The following is an 18,463-nucleotide window of genomic DNA, read 5'->3' as shown; positions in this document are numbered from 1 at the left end:
TATGAAATCAGTTAAAATCAAATTTTTATTTACAAGGGCAGCCCACTCCTTCCTCCCCATCGGGAGATTGAACCTCATACTCCCGTCCGCAAGACACAGGGATTCTTTAGCTAAATAGCCCAGTACTGTACTGCCGATCGTCACGTTGTACAGCGCCATATTTTACGTTCCATCCTAACAGAAACCCAGAGGGTTTTTCGTTTTTTATGGAATAGACACACCATAATATAAATCAAGTTAATTAAGCAAGTACCAGTCAAAGTTTGGACACACCTACTCCTTCCAGGATTTTTCTATATTTTTCCTATTTTCTACAGAATAATATAATAATAATGAAGACATCACATCTATGAAGTAACACATATGGAATACGTTAAGAACAAATTCGTATTTACAAGGACAGCCTAATCCTTCCTCCCGGTCAGGGAATTGAACCACAGTCTCCCGCGTGCCTGCAATATGGAAGAATATCGAATGCTTCTCAAAGATGCCCTCTAGTGGTCAAACTAGCACTGACTCGCATTAACAGAAAAACTGTCTGACAATTAAATGACGTGCCACAGAATGCAGTATGACTTTTAAAGGAGGAGCCACTGTAGGACAGCAGCCTCTAATGTGCTAGTGATAGCTTTTTAACAGTATTTAACAGTCTGATGGCCTTGAGATAGAAGCTGTTTTTCAGGCTCTCTGTCCCAGCTTTGATGCACCTGTACTGACCTCACCTTCTAGATGATAGCTGGGTGAACAGGCAGTGGCTTGGGTTGTTGTTGTCCTTGATGATCTTTTTGGCCTTCCTGTGACATCGGGTGCTGCAGGTGTCTTGGAGTGCAGATAGTTTGCCAGGCGATGATACAGCCCAACAGGATGCTTGTGAGGGTTTTAGGTGCCAAGCCACATTTCTTCAACCTCCTGAGGACTTAAGTTCCTGTATGTTATCAGAATCACACAATGAGTCGTTAATCATGAAAAATACAACCCCGCCCTTCTTCTTCCAGAGATATATTTATTCCTGTCTGCGCAATGAACTGAGAACCCAACTGGCTGGACGGACTCAGACAGTATATCCCGAGAGAGCCATGTGAAACAGAGTATGTTACAATCCCTGATGTCTCTCTGGAAAGAAATTCTCAACCCTGAGCTCATCAACTTTATTATCCAGTAACTGAAAATTAGCGAGTAATATACTTGGAAGCGGTGGGTGGTATGCATGCCTCCTAAGTCAGACTAGAAGACCACTCAGAGTACCTCTCCTCCGGCCTCTGGAATCAGTTCAATTGCCCTGGGGTGTGCGAACAAAGGATCAGATTCAGGAAAGTCGTATTCCTTGTCGTAACGCTGGTAGTGCTGGTGAGTTACTGCCGCTCTGATATTCAATAGTTCTTCCCTGCTGTATGTAATAACACAAAACCATTTCTGGGCTAATAATGTAATAAATAACACGTACGAAAACAAAATACTGCAGTTTCCTGAGAGCTAGAAGCACAGCAGCCCTCTGTCGGCGCGATTCTATTTTACTTTGTGCAGGCATGTGTGTGTGTGTGTGTCTGTATGTGTGTGTATCTGTGTGTCTGTGTCTGTGTCTGTGTTAGACACAGTGGTGGGAAGCCTCCTAGGGTTGGGAAGCTCCCTAGGGTTAAGAGGCTTGTGTGAGAGCTGCAGAAACCTCATTAAGACAGTAGCTGAGTGAATGTGTACCACCCAGTCTCACAAATCCCTCTCTTTTCCCCTGCTTTACAAAGATAATGACAGTAATTAATCCGTTGTGAGGAATTGTTGTCCCTCAAACGCTTTTTGATGATATTGCACTTAAAGCAGACATAATCAAGGTGTTGGGTTATTACTCCACCCTCACAACTCACTTGGATTGGTATTTTTGTTCAAATATAGAGGATAATCTGTCACACTTAAGCACAATATGTTGCTGTCTCTATGCTTGGTAGTCTTACTGAGATTCTACAGTATGTTACTGTCTCTATGCTTGGTAGTCTTACTGACTTCTGGTAGTCTTACTCACTTTTACGCACACCTGCCTTCCCTCGTCACGCGCATCGATGTTATTGGACTCACCTGGACTCACTTATCATCTGTTTATTACCTCCCCTATATTTGTCAGTTCCCTGCTCTGTTCCCACTGCTGCATTGATTGATGTTTGTCTGTATTATTAGTTTGCTGACTGCTGTTCCTGACTCGTTTCCATGTCCGATCTTTATTAAATGTGTTATTCCCCTTACTTGCTTCGTCTCTCCAGCGTCATCCCATGTGACATGTTCAAATGCATCACATTGTAAAAATCTGTGGCTAGTTATCCTACTGTGAGCCAATGGTGGGTGGACAGAGAGAGAGAGAGAGAGAGAGAGAGAGAGAGAGAGAGAGAGAGAGAGAGAGAGAGAGAGAGAGAGAGAGAGAGAGAGAGAGAGAGAGAGAGAGAGAGAGAGAGAGAGAGAGAGAGAGAGAGAGAGAGACAGAGAGAGAAATAGGAGGGAGAAAGAGGGAAGAGGGGGAGCGGGAGAGATGAATTGTTTGTTGAAGACAGTATGTGCAGAATAGAAGGTACTTACTCTCTTCTCACTCAAGTTCTTTGAAGCCGACAAGTTGAAAGGTTAATCATATTAAAGGGATCCTCTGTGATCTCCCGGGGCGGTTATGCAAAAGCTTTTATAAATATTTCACTCACTATTCTACTTTATTAGCATAGCCAATAGGATCTCTGTACGCATGACGCAATTTGAAGTACACACACTCCTCTGTTATTATTCAGTGTTTAATTATGCAGAACTTTTTTATATTGATCTGGTAGTTTCTCCCTGTGAGATTAACATGAAGACCGGTTGGCAGTGGGTTTTCAACTGCTGCATCGTGCCAGTTCTAGTACCTTATCAAAATGGCATTTGAACTAAGCACATTTTTGTCCGGAGACACCTACTTTGATACGTCACTTAACGGAGGCTTTTATCCAATGCAGCTTAAGTTACAGTTTAGTGAGTACATACATTTATGCAGTGAGATCCAACAGTATTGGGACAGTGACACATTGTTTGTTTTGGTTTTGTACTTCAGCACTTTGGATTTGAAATGGTACAATGACTATGAGGTTAAAGTGCAGACTGTCAGCTTTAACTTGAGCTGTAATTTCTAAAACGGTTCACCAGATATGGATGAAAATACGCTCAAATTAAATGTGACAGTCTGCACTTTAACCTCACAGTCATTGTACCATTTCAAATCCAATGTTCTGGAGTTCTCCTTTTGGAGGTCACTGCATGTGCATGCCAGGGGCCGTGGGTGCAATTCCTACATGGCTCGTACACACATACTAAGACTGTGTGTGCTCTACATGGCTCGTACACACATACTAAGACTGTGTGTGCTCTACATGGCTCGTACACACATACTAAGACTGTGTGTGCTCTACATGGCTCGTACACACATACTAAGACTGTGTGTGCTCTACATGGCTCGTACACACATACTAAGACTGTGTGTGCTCTACATGGCTCGTACACACATACTGAGACTGTGTGTGCTCTACATGGCTCGTACACACATACTAAGACTGTGTGTGCTCTACATGGCTCGTACACACATACTAAGACTGTGTGTGCTCTACATGGCTCGTACACACATACTAAGACTGTGTGTGCTCTACATGGCTCGTACACACATACTAAGACTGTGTGTGCTCTACATGGCTCGTACACACATACTAAGAATGTGTGTCCTCTACATGGCTCGTACACACATACTGAGACTGTGTGTGCTCTACATGGCTCGTACACACATACTGAGACTGTGTGTGCTCTACATGGCTCGTACACACATACTAAGACTGTGTGTGCTCTACATGGCTCGTACACACATACTAAGACTGTGTGTGCTCTACATGGCTCGTACAAACATACTAAGACTGTGTGTGCTCTACATGGCTCGTACACACATACTAAGACTGTGTGTGCTCTACATGGCTCGTACACACATACTGAGACTGTGTGTGCTCTACATGGCTCGTACTGAGACTGTGTGTGCTCTACATGGCTCGTACACACATACTAAGACTGTGTGTGCTCTACATGGCTCGTACACACATACTGAGACTGTGTGTGCTCTACATGGCTCGTACAAACATACTAAGACTGTGTGTGCTCTACATGGCTCGTACACACATACTAAGACTGTGTGTGCTCTACATGGCTCGTACACACATACTAAGACTGTGTGTGCTCTACATGGCTCGTACACACATACTAAGACTGTGTGTGCTCTACATGGCTCGTACACACATACTAAGACTGTGTGTGCTCTACATGGCTCGTACACACATACTAAGACTGTGTGTGCTCTACATGGCATGGCAAACACCCATCTTTATCAAGCAGAGCCACGTGGCACCTTCTGACACATAGTCATGTGGATTTGAATAGAGCTTTACGGAGAAGCATTGCTAATGGTAGCAGTGGGCTTCTGGAGGCCTGCGGGGCAAAAGTCAACCCATATCAGGTTTGGAGGTTTATGGTACATACTGTACATTGTGCCTGACTTTCAATGATCCTATTGACACGCAATCTCAGAAAGTGCTAAATGTGGACTACTTTTTTCTGGTTCAGTGATTTACCCTCCGATGCAATTTCATGTCTAATGCATATAAAGTGTTGTTTTCACTCTATTGAGAGAGCGTATCACCACTAGTCTTTGCTATTTCTCTCAGCTATCTCCTTCCTTTGCTGATCTAGAATGTATCATATGTTAGTTTTAACCCATGGTATAGCCTGCATACAGATGTAGGATCGGAATTTGATCACCCTGTTGCAGGAAAATGTCCTGCAATGTAGGACATTTTAAACTTGTAGTCTATTTGGCTTCTAAAAAGGCTTCTGAAGTTTGTCATTTCCACTTTGAAATTTTAGACTTGATTTGCCCTTACGCAACATGTATCAACTCCTACAAAAATGTCCGTACATTTTTTATCCACATAATAATTCACATGTTCTGTTGCTGCAGGATTATTTCTGCAAACTGGGTCAAATTAAGATCCTACAGTACATCTGTATGGTCTCTATTGATGTGTATATTTTCCCCACCTGTCTTCACAGTATGACTTTATTGAAACAAACTCCAGCCAACGAAATGTTAATAGCCTACCAAGCGGAACTAGTGTAGCCCATAAATAAGCCTGAGCTTATGTACATTTGAAATGTTATAACGATCTTTACTTTGAAATGGGGCCGTAGAATCAATATGTTCTCCCTCCACATGACGTTGATACATTCACAACGACTCTGTGCTCTACTCCCGGCTCCAGAGATCACACTGTAACGCCACTGTGCAATTTTAGCTGAATGACAACATTGGGCTAACTGGTTGGTTAGACTTGCCAGGCTGCTACTGGTTGTCTATGTAAATCTTCAGATAATTCTGATTGGGGCATGTCATTGGTTCATAGTGTCTTATTGGTCATTCTCACTGGTGTCTGTGTGCTATTTAGTTAATAGTGTCTCCAGATCATTCTGATTGGTGTATTGCATGATGTCTCCTTTTCCTTATAGGTTAACAGGATTCTCAATCCCTCCACCAGTCACGAGCACAGGGTCCGTCTTCTCCCTGCGTCTTACCAGTGACTTTGCTGTGAGCGCTCACGGCTTTAAATTATACTATGAAGGTAAGTCTCTTCTCCTATTCCCTCTCAACGTTTCTGTTGTTTATCTCTTGTATTCGCTCAGAAAATGAACAGCAGAGAGACTCCTGTTGGATGGGACGGCTTCTGATCCAGCTGGTGGTTCTGATACTTTGTTCTGATCTGTCAGAGTGTTTTATAAATATGGGTTAAACTGTCTGTGTGAGATCCCACTGTTAGACCAGCTGTTCTCTATAAGGTCCTCATCAGTCCACATCAAACCAAAACCAGACACTGTTATGGTCCTACTGGACTAGACAGACATACTTGGACTAGAGAGACATTCTGGACTAGACAGACATACTGGACTAGAGAGACATACTGGACTAGAGAGACATACTGGACTAGAAAGACAAACTATACAGACATTCTGGACTAGACAGACATACTGGACTAGACAGACATACTGGACTAGAGAGACATACTGGACTAGATAGACAAACTATACAGACATTCTGGACTAGACAGACATACTGGACTAGACAGACATACTGGACTAGAGAGACATACTGGACTAGATAGACAAACTATACAGACATTCTGGACGAGACAGACATTCTGGACTAGACAGACATAGTGGACTATACATACATTCTGGACTAGACAGACATACTGGACTAGACAGACATACTGGACTAGACAGACATAGTGGACTAGACAGACATAGTGGACTAGACAGACATTCTGGACTAGACAGACATAGTGGACTATACAGACATTCTGGACTAGACAGACATAGTGGACTAGCCAGACATACTGGACTAGCCAGACAAACTGGACTATACAGACATTCTGGACTAGACAGACATAGTGGACGAGACAGACATTCTGGACTAGACAGACATAGTGGACTAGCCAGACATAGTGGACTAGACAGACATTCTGGACTAGACAGACATTCTGGACTAGACAGACATTCTGGACTAGACAGACATACTGGACTAGACAGACATACTGGACTAGCCAGACAAACTGGACTATACAGACATTCTGGACTAGACAGACATAGTGGACGAGACAGACATTCTGGACTAGACAGACATAGTGGACTAGCCAGACATAGTGGACTAGACAGACATAGTGGACTAGACAGACATTCTGGACTAGACAGACATTCTGGACTAGACAGACATACTGGACTAGACAGACATAGTGGACTAGCCAGACAAACTGGACTATACAGACATTCTGGACTAGACAGACATAGTGGACTAGACAGACATTCTGGACTAGACAGACATAGTGGACTAGACAGACATAGTGGACTAGACAGACATACTGGACTAGACAGACATAGTGGACTAGACAGACATAGTGGACTAGCCAGACATAGTGGACTAGACAGACATTCTGGACTAGACAGACATAGTGGACTGTACAGACATTCTGGACTAGACAGACATAGTGGACTAGACAGACATAGTGGACTAGACAGACATTCTGGACTAGACAGACATAGTGGACTAGCCAGACATAGTGGACTAGACAGACATAGTGGACTAGACAGACATTCTGGACTAGACAGACATAGTGGACTATACAGACATTCTGGACTAGACAGACATACTGGACTAGACAGACATACTGGACTAGACAGACATACTGGACTAGACAGACATAGTGGACTAGCCAGACATAGTGGACTAGACAGACATTCTGGACTAGACAGACATAGTGGACTAGACAGACATTCTGGACTAGACAGACATAGTGGACTATACAGACATTCTGGACTAGACAGACATACTGGACTAGACAGACATTCTGGACTAGACAGACATATTGGACTAGACAGACATACTGGACTAGACAGACATTCTGGACTAGACAGACATATTGGACTAGACAGACATTCTGGACTAGACAGACATAGTGGACTAGACAGACATAGTGGACTAGACAGACAAACTTGCCTAGACAGACATTCTGGACTAGACAGACATAGTGGACTTGACAGACATTCTGGACTAGACAGACAAACTGGACTAGACAGACATATTGGACTAGACAGACATTCTGGACTAGACAGACATACTGGACTAGACAGACATACTGGACTAGACAGACATATTGGACATGCAAGGATCTACAGAAAGACAAAAATGATTTAGAAACTCTGCCACACCTACCACCCTCCCCTCCCTTACCACCCTCCCCTCCCTTACCACCCTCTACCACCCTTCTCATCTCTACCACCCTCCTCTCATCTACCACCCTTATCTCTTCTGCCACCCTCATCTCATCTACAACCCCCATCTACCACCCTCCTCTCCGTCACCACCCTCCTCTCACAAACCACCCTCTTCTCCTCTACCACCCTCATCTACCACCCTCCTCTCCTCCACCACCCTCCTCTCATCAACCACCCTCCTCACCTCTACCACCCACCACCCTCCTCACCTCTACCAGCCTCCACCCTCCTCACCTCTACCACCCTTCACCCTCCTCACCTCTACCATCTACCACCCTCCTCACCTCTACCACCCTCCACCCCTCTACCACCCTCCACCCTCCTCACCTCTACCATCCACCACCCTCCTCATCTACCACCCTTATCTCTTCTGCCACCCTCATCTCATCTACAACCCCCATCTACCACCCTCCTCTCCGTCACCACCCTCCTCTCACCAACCACCCTCTTCTCCTCTACCACCCTCATCTACCACCCTCCTCTCCCCCACCACCCACCACCCTCCTCAACTCTACCACCCTCCACCCTCCTCAGCTCTACCATCCACCACCCTCCTCACCTCTACCACCCTCCACCCTCCTCACCTCTACCACCCTCCACCCTCCTCACCTCTACCACCCTCCACCCTCCTCACCTCTACCACCCTCCACCCTCCTCACCTCTACCATCCACCACCCTCCTCATCTCTACCACCCTCCTCTCATCTACCACCCTTATCTCTTCTGCCACCCTCATCTCATCTACAACCCCCATCTACCACCCTCCTCTCCGTCACCACCCTCCTCTCACCAACCACCCTCTTCTCCTCTACCACCCTCATCTACCACCCTCCTCTCCTCCACCACCCTCCTCTCATCAACCACCCTCCTCACCTCTACCACCCACCACCCTCCTCAGCTCTACCACCCTCCACCCTCCTCACCTCTACCACCCACCACCCTCCTCACCTCTACCACCCTCCTCACCTCCTCACCTCTACCACCCTCCTCACCTCTGCCACCCACAACCCTCCTCACCTCTACCACCCTCCTCACCTCTACCACCCACCACCCTCCTCAGCTCTACCATCCACCACCCTCCTCACCTCTACAACCCTCCACCCTCCTCACCTCTACCACCCTCCACCCTCCCCTCACCTCTACCACCCACCACCCTCCTCACCTCTACCACCCACCACCCTCCTCACCTCTACCACCCACCACCCTCCTCACCTCTACCATCCACCACCCTCCTCACCTCTACCATCCACCACCCTCCTCACCTCTACCACCCACCACCCTCCTCACCTCTGCCACCCACAACCCTCCTCACCTCTACCACCCTCCTCACCTCTACCACCCACCACCCTCCTCACCTCTACCACCCTCCACCCTCCTCACCTCTACCACCCACCACCCTCCTCACCTCTACCACCCACCACCCTCCTCACCTCTACCACCCACCACCCTCCTCACCTCTACCATCCACCACCCTCCTCACCTCTACCATCCACCACCCTCCTCACCTCTACCACCCACCACCCTCCTCACCTCTACCACCCACCACCCTCCTCACCTCTACCACCCCTCTCCTCTACCACCCTCCTCATCTCTACCACCCACAACCCTCCTCACCTCTACCACCCTCCTCACCTCTACCACCCCCTCTCCTCTACCACCCTCCTCACCTCTACCACCCTCCTCACCTCTACCACCCACCACCCTCCTCACCTCTACCACCCTCCACCCTCCTCACCTCTACCACCCCCTCTCCTCTACCACCCTCCAGTTGCCTATCCCTGGGCTAGACCTAGCTAAACGAACTGGCAAAAGCTTTCAGATTTTGTTTAGGAACTCAGTCGGGGTCTCAATAGTAGAATAAACCAGGTGCAATTTATACATTTGGTTTTGCCTCATAATATTTTCTGTGGTTATGTCAGTCACTGACAGTCACTCAATTAGCCTGTGTCACTCTCACTCAGATGTCATATTAAAAACTGCAAACATTTCTCTCCACCTTATTATGGAAAAATGTGTAGAATTGCAGCAAACTTCCTTTCAAACTGCAATATTTTCTTTACGACCCATAGCAAGATTTTCTGTCAAGAGGGGAGAAAACCCGATGTCACTTAGAACCTCAACAGTCTAGAGCTCTGACTGCGTGTGTGGCTACGCAGACCCACAAGCCACTGCAGCCCTTCATGATCACTGCACCCCCATCAAATTTCCCCATCTCTGGTCTAGCCTATACCTAATGACAAATGCTCTTCAAATTGTCAATATGAGCATTTTATTTTGTACAGTTATCAATGAAAGCATTTACATCAAAAAGACAAGACAAGAGCTAAATCAACTACCTAGCTACCTTCCCTTGTTTTGGATGATTGTCTTCTCACTTTGTCATCAACAAATAATTCCACAGACTCGTCTTATCAATTGGAAAAAAATACTCTAAAATGTACATGTTATAATTACCAACATAAAAATGTATTGTATACAGTTCCTTACCTTAATATTGTTGTCCTGATCTCAATGACAAAGCTGTCAACGTTGCGAAAACCCATTCAGGTCCAATAGAGACAAGACACCACCTGGTGGTAGCACTTTCAGTTTCCATGCCAACACTTACAATTCGCTCACTCCTACCACAGAGTTTCTAAACCTTACCGTACTGTACTGTCTTTGCTCCTACCACAGAGTTTCTAAACCTTACCGTACTGTACTGTCTTTGCTCCTACCACAGAGTTTCTAAACCTTACCGTACTGTACTGTCTTTGCTCCTACCACAGAGTTTCTAAACCTTACCGTACTGTACTGTCTTTGCTCCTACCACAGAGTTTCTAAACCTTACCGTACTGTACTGTCTTTGCTCCTACCACAGAGTTTCTAAACCTTACCGTACTGTACTGTCTTTGCTCTTACCACAGAGTTTCTAAACCTTACCGTACTGTACTGTCTTTGCTCCTACCACAGAGTTTCTAAACCTTACCGTACTGTACTGTCTTTGCTCCTACCACAGAGTTTCTAAACCTTACCGTACTGTACTGTCTTTGCTCCTACCACAGAGTTTCTAAACCTTACCGTACTGTACTGTCTTTGCTCCTACCACAGAGTTTCTAAACCTTACCGTACTGTACTGTCTTTGCTCCTACCACAGAGTTTCTAAACCTTACCGTACTGTACTGTCTTTGCTCCTACCACAGAGTTTCTAAACCTTACCGTACTGTACTGTCTTTGCTCCTACCACAGAGTTTCTAAACCTTACCGTACTGTACTGTCTTTGCTCCTACCACAGAGTTTCTAAACCTTACCGTACTGTACTGTCTTTGCTCTTACCACAGAGTTTCTAAACCTTACCGTACTGTACTGTCTTTGCTCCTACCACAGAGTTTCTAAACCTTACCGTACTGTACTGTCTTTGCTCCTACCACAGAGTTTCTAAACCTTACCGTACTGTACTGTCTTTGCTCCTACCACAGAGTTTCTAAACCTTACCGTACTGTACTGTCTTTGCTCCTACCAATGACGCATATGTTTCAGTCCTTACTGTGACAATTCAAGATGGCGTTATCCACACCTCGAAAAAACATTGCTCAAATACAAAAAACAGAGATGTTTCTATTTTCCAAGCACATGTTTAGTGTTAGTGGATTGAAGACATCTCTTTGCTCAGCTTTGACTTCCCCATTTAAACTGAACAGAAACGCACAAAAGCTTATTCCTCTTAAATTGTGTGCATACATTTGTTTGCATTTCTCCTTTGCCAAGATAATCCATCAACCTGACAAGTGTGGCATTTCAAGAAGCTGATTAAAAAGCATGATCATTACACAGATACACCTTGTGCTGGGGACAATAAAAGCCACTCTGAAATGTGCAGTTTTGTCACACAACACAATGCCACACATGTTTCAAGTTTTAAGGGAGTGTGCAATTGGAATGCTGACTGCAGGAACGTGCACCAGAGCTGTTACCCGGTAATTTAATGTTAATACATCTACCTTAAGCCACCTTCAATATCGTTTTAGAGAATTTGGGAGTACGTCCAACCGGCCTCACAATCACGAGTAAGCACGCCAACCCAGGATCGCCACATCCGGCTTCTTCACCTACGGGATTGTCTGCGACCAGCCACCTGGACAGCTGATGAAATTGTGGGTTTGCACAACCAAATAATTTCTGCACAAACTGTCAGGAACCTCCTCAGGGAAGCTCTTCCGCTTGCTCGTCGTCCTCACCGGGGTCTTGACCTGACAGCAGTTTGGTGTCGTATCCAACTTCATTGATCAAATGCTCACCTTCGGTGGCCACTGGTACACTGGAGAACTGCTCTTCCCGATGGCCACTGGTACACTGGAGAACTGCTCTTCCCGATGGCCACTGGTACACTGGAGAACTGCTCTTCCCGATGGCCACTGGTACACTGGAGAACTGCTCTTCCCGATGGCCACTGGTACACTGGAGAACTGCTCTTCCCGATGGCCACTGGTACACTGGAGAACTGCTCTTTCCGATGGCCACTGGTACACTGGAGAACTGCTCTTCCCGATGGCCACTGGTACACTGGAGAACTGCTCTTCCCGATGGCCACTGGTACACTGGAGAACTGCTCTTCCCGATGGCCACTGGTACACTGGAGAACTGCTCTTCCCGATGGCCACTGGTACACTGGAGAACTGCTCTTCCCGATGGCCACTGGTACACTGGAGAACTGCTCTTCCCGATGGCCATTGGTACACTGGAGAACTGCTCTTCCCGATGGCCACTGGTACACTGGAGAACTGCTCTTCCCGATGGCCATTGGTACACTGGAGAACTGCTCTTCCCGATGGCCACTGGTACACTGGAGAACTGCTCTTCCCGATGGCCATTGGTACACTGGAGAACTGCTCTTCCCGATGGCCACTGGTACACTGGAGAACTGCTCTTCCCGATGGCCACTGGTACACTGGAGAACTGCTCTTCCCGATGGCCACTGGTACACTGGAGAACTGCTCTTCCCGGATGAATCCTGGTTTCAACTGTACTGACCAGGTGGCAGTTGGTGTTGTATTGGGCGAGTGGTTTGCTGATGTCAACGTAGTGAACCGGGTGCCCCATGGTGGCGGTGGGGTAATGGTATGGGCAGGCAATGTTGTGAACAGAGTGCCCCATGGTGGAGGTGGGGTTATGGTATGGGCAGGCAACGTTGTGAACAGAGTGCCTCATGGTGGCGGTGGGGTAATGGTATGGGCAGGCAACGTTGTGAACAGAGTGCCCCATGGTGGCGGTGGGGTAATGGTATGGGCAGGCAACGTTGTGAACAGAGTGCCCCATGGTGGAGGTGGGGTAATGGTATGGGCAGGCAACGTTGTGAACAGAGTGCCCCATGGTGGCGGTGGGGTAATGGTATGGGCAGGCAACGTTGTGAACAGAGTGCCCCATGGTGGCGGTGGGGTAATGGTATGGGCAGGCAACGTTGTGAACAGAGTGCCCCATGGTGGAGGTGGGGTTATGGTATGGGCAGGCAACGTTGTGAACAGAGTGCCTCATGGTGGAGGTGGGGTTATGGTATGGGCAGGCAACGTTGTGAACAGAGTGCCTCATGGTGGCGGTGGGGTTATGGTATGGGCAGGCAACGTTGTGAACAGAGTGCCTCATGGTGGCGGTGGGGTTATGGTATGGGCAGGCAACGTTGTGAACAGAGTGCCCCATGGTGGCGGTGGGGTAATGTTATGGGCAGGCAACGTTGGGAACAGAGTGCCCCATGGTGGTGGTGGGGTAATGGTATGGGCAGGCAACGTTGTGAACAGAGTGCCCCATGGTGGCGGTGGGGTAATGTTATGGGCAGGCAACGTTGTGAACAGAGTGCCCCATGGTGGCGGTGGGGTAATGTTATGGGCAGGCAACGTTGTGAACAGAGTGCCCCATGGTGGCGGTGGGGTAATGTTATGGGCAGGCAACGTTGTGAACAGAGTGCCCCATGGTGGCGGTGGGGTAATGGTATGGGCAGGCAACGTTGTGAACAGAGTGCCTCATGGTGGCGGTGGGGTAATGGTATGGGCAGGCAACGTTGTGAACAGAGTGCCTCATGGTGGAGGTGGGGTTATGGTATGGGCAGGCAACGTTGTGAACAGAGTGCCTCATGGTGGCGGTGGGGTTATGGTATGGGCAGGCAACGTTGTGAACAGAGTGCCTCATGGTGGCGGTGGGGTAATGGTATGGGCAGGCAACGTTGTGAACAGAGTGCCTCATGGTGGCGGTGGGGTAATGGTATGGGCAGGCAACGTTGTGAACAGAGTGCCTCATGGTGGAGGTGGGGTTATGGTATGGGCAGGCAACGTTGTGAACAGAGTGCCTCATGGTGGAGGTGGGGTTATGGTATGGGCAGGCAACGTTGTGAACAGAGTGCCTCATGGTGGCGGTGGGGTAATGGTATGGGCAGGCAACGTTGTGAACAGAGTGCCTCATGGTGGCGGTGGGGTAATGGTATGGGCAGGCATAAGCTACGGACAACAAACACGATTGCATTTTATCAATGGGCATTTGAATGCACAGAGATACAGGGATGAGATCCTGAGGCCCATTGTTGTGCCATTCATCCGCCGCCATCACCTCATGTTTCAGCATGATAATGCACAGAGATACAGGGATGAGATCCTGAGGCTCATTGTTGTGCCATTCATCCGCCGCCATCACATCATGTATCATCATGATAATGCACGGTCCCATGTCACAAGGATATGTACAAAATTCCTGGAAGCTGAGAATGTCTCAGTTCTTCCATGGCCTGCATACTCACCAGACAGGGACTGCGGTTGAAAATTAGCCGGCTGGCTGAAACGTTGATTAATGTGCGCTGTCCCTGTAAAAATAAAATTAACTCAATAAACTCACCCATTGAGCGTGTTTGGGATGTTTTCGATCGATGTGTACAACAGCGTGTTCCAGTTCCCGCCAATATCCAGTAACTTCGCACAAGCACTGAAGAGGTGGGGGAAAACATTCCACAAGCCATAATCAACAACCTGATCAACTCTATGTGAAGGAGATGTGTTGTGCTGCAGGAGGCAAGTAGTGGTCACACCAGATACTGACTGGTTTTCTGATACACGCCTTTTTAAAGCTGTGGCCAACAGATGCATATCTCTATTCCCAGTCATGTGAAATCGATAGATTAGGGCCTAAATTGAATGATTTCCTTATATGAACTGTAACTCAGTAAAACCTTTGAAAATGTTGCATATTGTATTTATATTTTTGCTCCGTGTATTTATTCTGGGCCCCCAGGCCTATTCATCCACCACCTACCCGCCAGCCTGTCCGTCCGTCAGTCCACCATTCTGGGCCCCCAGGCCTATTCATCCACCACCTACCCACCAGCCTGTCCGTCCGCCAGTCCACCATTCTGGGCCCCCAGGCCTATTCATCCACCACCTACCCACCAGCCTGTCCGTCCGCCAGTCCACCATTCTGGGCCCCCAGGCCTATTCATCCACCACCTACCCGCCAGCCTGTCCGTCCGTCCACCATTCTGGGCCCCCAGCATCCACCACCTACCCGTCCACCATTCTGGGCCCCCAGGCCTATTCATCCACCACCTACCCGCCAGCCTGTCCGTCCGCCAGTCCACCATTCTGGGCCCCCAGGCCTATTCATCCACCACCTACCCGCCAGCCTGTCCGTCCGCCAGTCCACCATTCTGGGCCCCCAGGCCTATTCATCCACCACCTACCCGCCAGCCTGTCCGTCCGCCAGTCCACCATTCTGGGCCCCCAGGCCTATTCATCCACCACCTGGCCTGTCCCCGCCCAGGGGCCCCCAGGCCTATTCATCCACCACCTACCCACCAGCCTGTCCGTCCGCCAGTCCACCATTCTGGGCCCCCAGGCCTATTCATCCACCACCTACCCGCCAGCCTGTCCGTCCACCAGTCTACCATTCTGGGCCCCCAGGCCTATTCATCCACCACCTACCCGCCAGCCTGTCCGTCCGCCAGTCCACCATTCTGGGCCCCCAGGCCTATTCATCCACCACCTACCCGCCAGCCTGTCCGTCCACCAGTCTACCATTCTGGGCCCCCAGGCCTATTCATCCACCACCTACCCGCCAGCCTGTCCGTCCGCCAGTCCACCATTTGCTGCCTCCACGCACGGCCTTGATACCCAGTGAAATTTCAGGGTTATACAAAAATGCATCAAGCATATCAGGACAGAAGCAAGACAGTCGGTCTCGTTCAATTATCTCTCCAAAATGTAATGGATTCAATGCCTTTTAAATTGTGTAAGCCACCACGGCTTCTGAGAGAGGGGAAGGATGTTATCATTTCCACAGCTGTACCAGGGTTTCCTTATAGAGTTAGAGTGCTACTGTATAATAACGACAATTAGATCTGCTCAAAGCCCCCCACACACACACAGGCTGTGTTTACATACTGTACAGCTTTCTTGATGTGGGGTTTGACATTAGATGTGGGGTTTGCCAATTAGACCCTGACCCTGGCAGTCTAATGATAATATGACTTGTTAACCATCATGCTATGTAATGGTTTGTTTATTCCTTTAGACATCCTGTGTGTGACTGTCTTTTCCTGTTAAAATACTGTAATAGCTTCTGATCCATTTAGAGGCATGCAGCATGGATTCAATCATGCACACCGATAAACTCTAGGGGGGAAAAACTGACAACGTTTTCTTTGTTTTTCATTGTAACCACCACCCACTGAGACAAGACAGTAAGAAGGTATTTAATGTCGAAGTAGACATTGAAAACTGCATAGCTACACAGCCTACTTGGCATGGGTTCAGATGGTCTTATTCTCTCTCTCTCTCTCTCTCTCTCTCTCTCTCTCTCTCTCTCTCTCTCCTCATAACGAACTAGCACCTATGCTGCCAGGACTGTATTGATGAAGTGTATTGTATAATCCTCATGCTGCCCACGCATTCACTTCCCTGGCACCCTCCACACACACACACACACACACACACACACACACACACACACACACACACACACACACACACACACACACACACACACACACACACACACACACACACACACATACATACAGACAGACAGACAGACAGACAGACAGACAGACAGACAGACAGACAGACAGACAGACAGACAGACAGACAGACAGACACACACAAACTAAGTAAACTCCCTGCCCCATGCTCTCCACCTCCACCACCTCAACCACCTCAACCACCCCTACGTCCACCACCACCACCACCTCAACCACCACTACGTTCACCAACTCCACCACCTCCCACACCTTTACCACCACCACTACCACTACCTCCACCTCAACCACCCCTATGTCCACCACCACCTCCATCACCACCTCAACCACCACTACGTTCACCACCTCCACCACCTCCCACACCTTTACCACCACCACTATCTCCACCTCAACCACCACTACGTCCACGACCTCCACCACCTCCACCTCCACCACCACCTCCTCAACCACCACTACGTCCACCACCTCCACCACCACCTCTACCACCTCAACCACCACCACCTCCACCACCTCCACCACCACCTCCTCAACCACCACTACGTCCACCACCTCCACCACTACGTCCACCACCTCCACCACCTCCACCACCACCTCCTCAACCACCACTACGTCCACCACCTCCACCACCACCTCTACCACCTCAACCACCACTACCTCCACCTCCACCTCAACCACCTCCACCCCCACTGTCTCCACCTCCACCACTTCTACCACCTCCACCACCCCCACCTCCACCACCACCTCCACCACTTCTACCACCTCCAACTCAACAACCTCCACCACTTCTACCACCTCCACCTCAACAACCTCCATCACTTCTACCACCTCCACCACCACCACTACCTCCACATCCATCACCTCCACAACCACTACCTCCACCACCACTAACTCCACCACCTCCACAACCACTACCTTCACCACCATCTCCACCACCACCACCACTACCTCCACCTCCACCTCAACCACCTCCTCTTGTCCTCCCCTAGGCCTTCCTGCCTGTGTATAGCTCTCCTGTAGTTACACCCATCTAGGGGAGGGGGGCGCTGGCACACAGATCAGCTCCTCCAGCTGCTTCAGGACACACTGCTTTCTCTTCCTCACATACACATACTGTGTGTGCAGACACACAGGCATATACAGAATAATGCATGCACATGTACACGCACACACACATGCACACGCACGCACACGCACGCACACACTCACTCACTCACACACACACACACACACACACACACACACACACACACACACACACACACACACACACACACACACACACACACACACACACACACACACACACACACACACACACACACACACACACACACACACACACACACACACACAGGGGGAGACAACCTGCTGGGATCGAGTAGAGCATTTGATGCCTGTAGATTCGGTGTTGTATAGCCTTTACAGCCTTCCTGTACAGCCTGTCTGTACAGCCTGTCTGTACAGCCTGTCTGTACAGCCTGCCTGTATAGCCTGTCTGTATAGCCTGTCTGTATAGCCTGTCTGTATAGCCTTCCTGTACAGCCTTCCTGTACAGCCTGTCTGTATAGCCTGTCTGTATAGCCTGCCTGTATAGCCTGTCTGTATAGCCTGTCTGTAT

At 48.5% G+C, this 18,463-nt stretch overlaps 1 protein-coding gene across 2 annotated transcripts in view; it reads left to right on the top strand.

Moving 5' to 3' along the window:
* LOC118399009 (CUB and sushi domain-containing protein 3-like) overlaps positions 1-18,463 on the top strand; it is a 908,305-nt gene that overhangs the window by 201,023 nt on the left and 688,819 nt on the right. For both annotated transcript variants that reach the window (XM_052472732.1, XM_052472731.1), the window contains exon 3: positions 5,542-5,654. In XM_052472732.1, coding sequence (XP_052328692.1) covers positions 5,542-5,654 — 113 coding nt within the window. The remainder of the gene's footprint in view (positions 1-5,541; positions 5,655-18,463) is intronic.

This window comes from Oncorhynchus keta, chromosome 20 (assembly GCF_023373465.1).
Source record: "Oncorhynchus keta strain PuntledgeMale-10-30-2019 chromosome 20, Oket_V2, whole genome shotgun sequence".
In the NCBI taxonomy this organism is placed as follows: domain Eukaryota; kingdom Metazoa; phylum Chordata; class Actinopteri; order Salmoniformes; family Salmonidae; genus Oncorhynchus; species Oncorhynchus keta.
The sequence above is the reverse complement of the archived record's forward strand: the minus strand, read 5'-3'. Positions and strand labels throughout refer to the sequence as shown.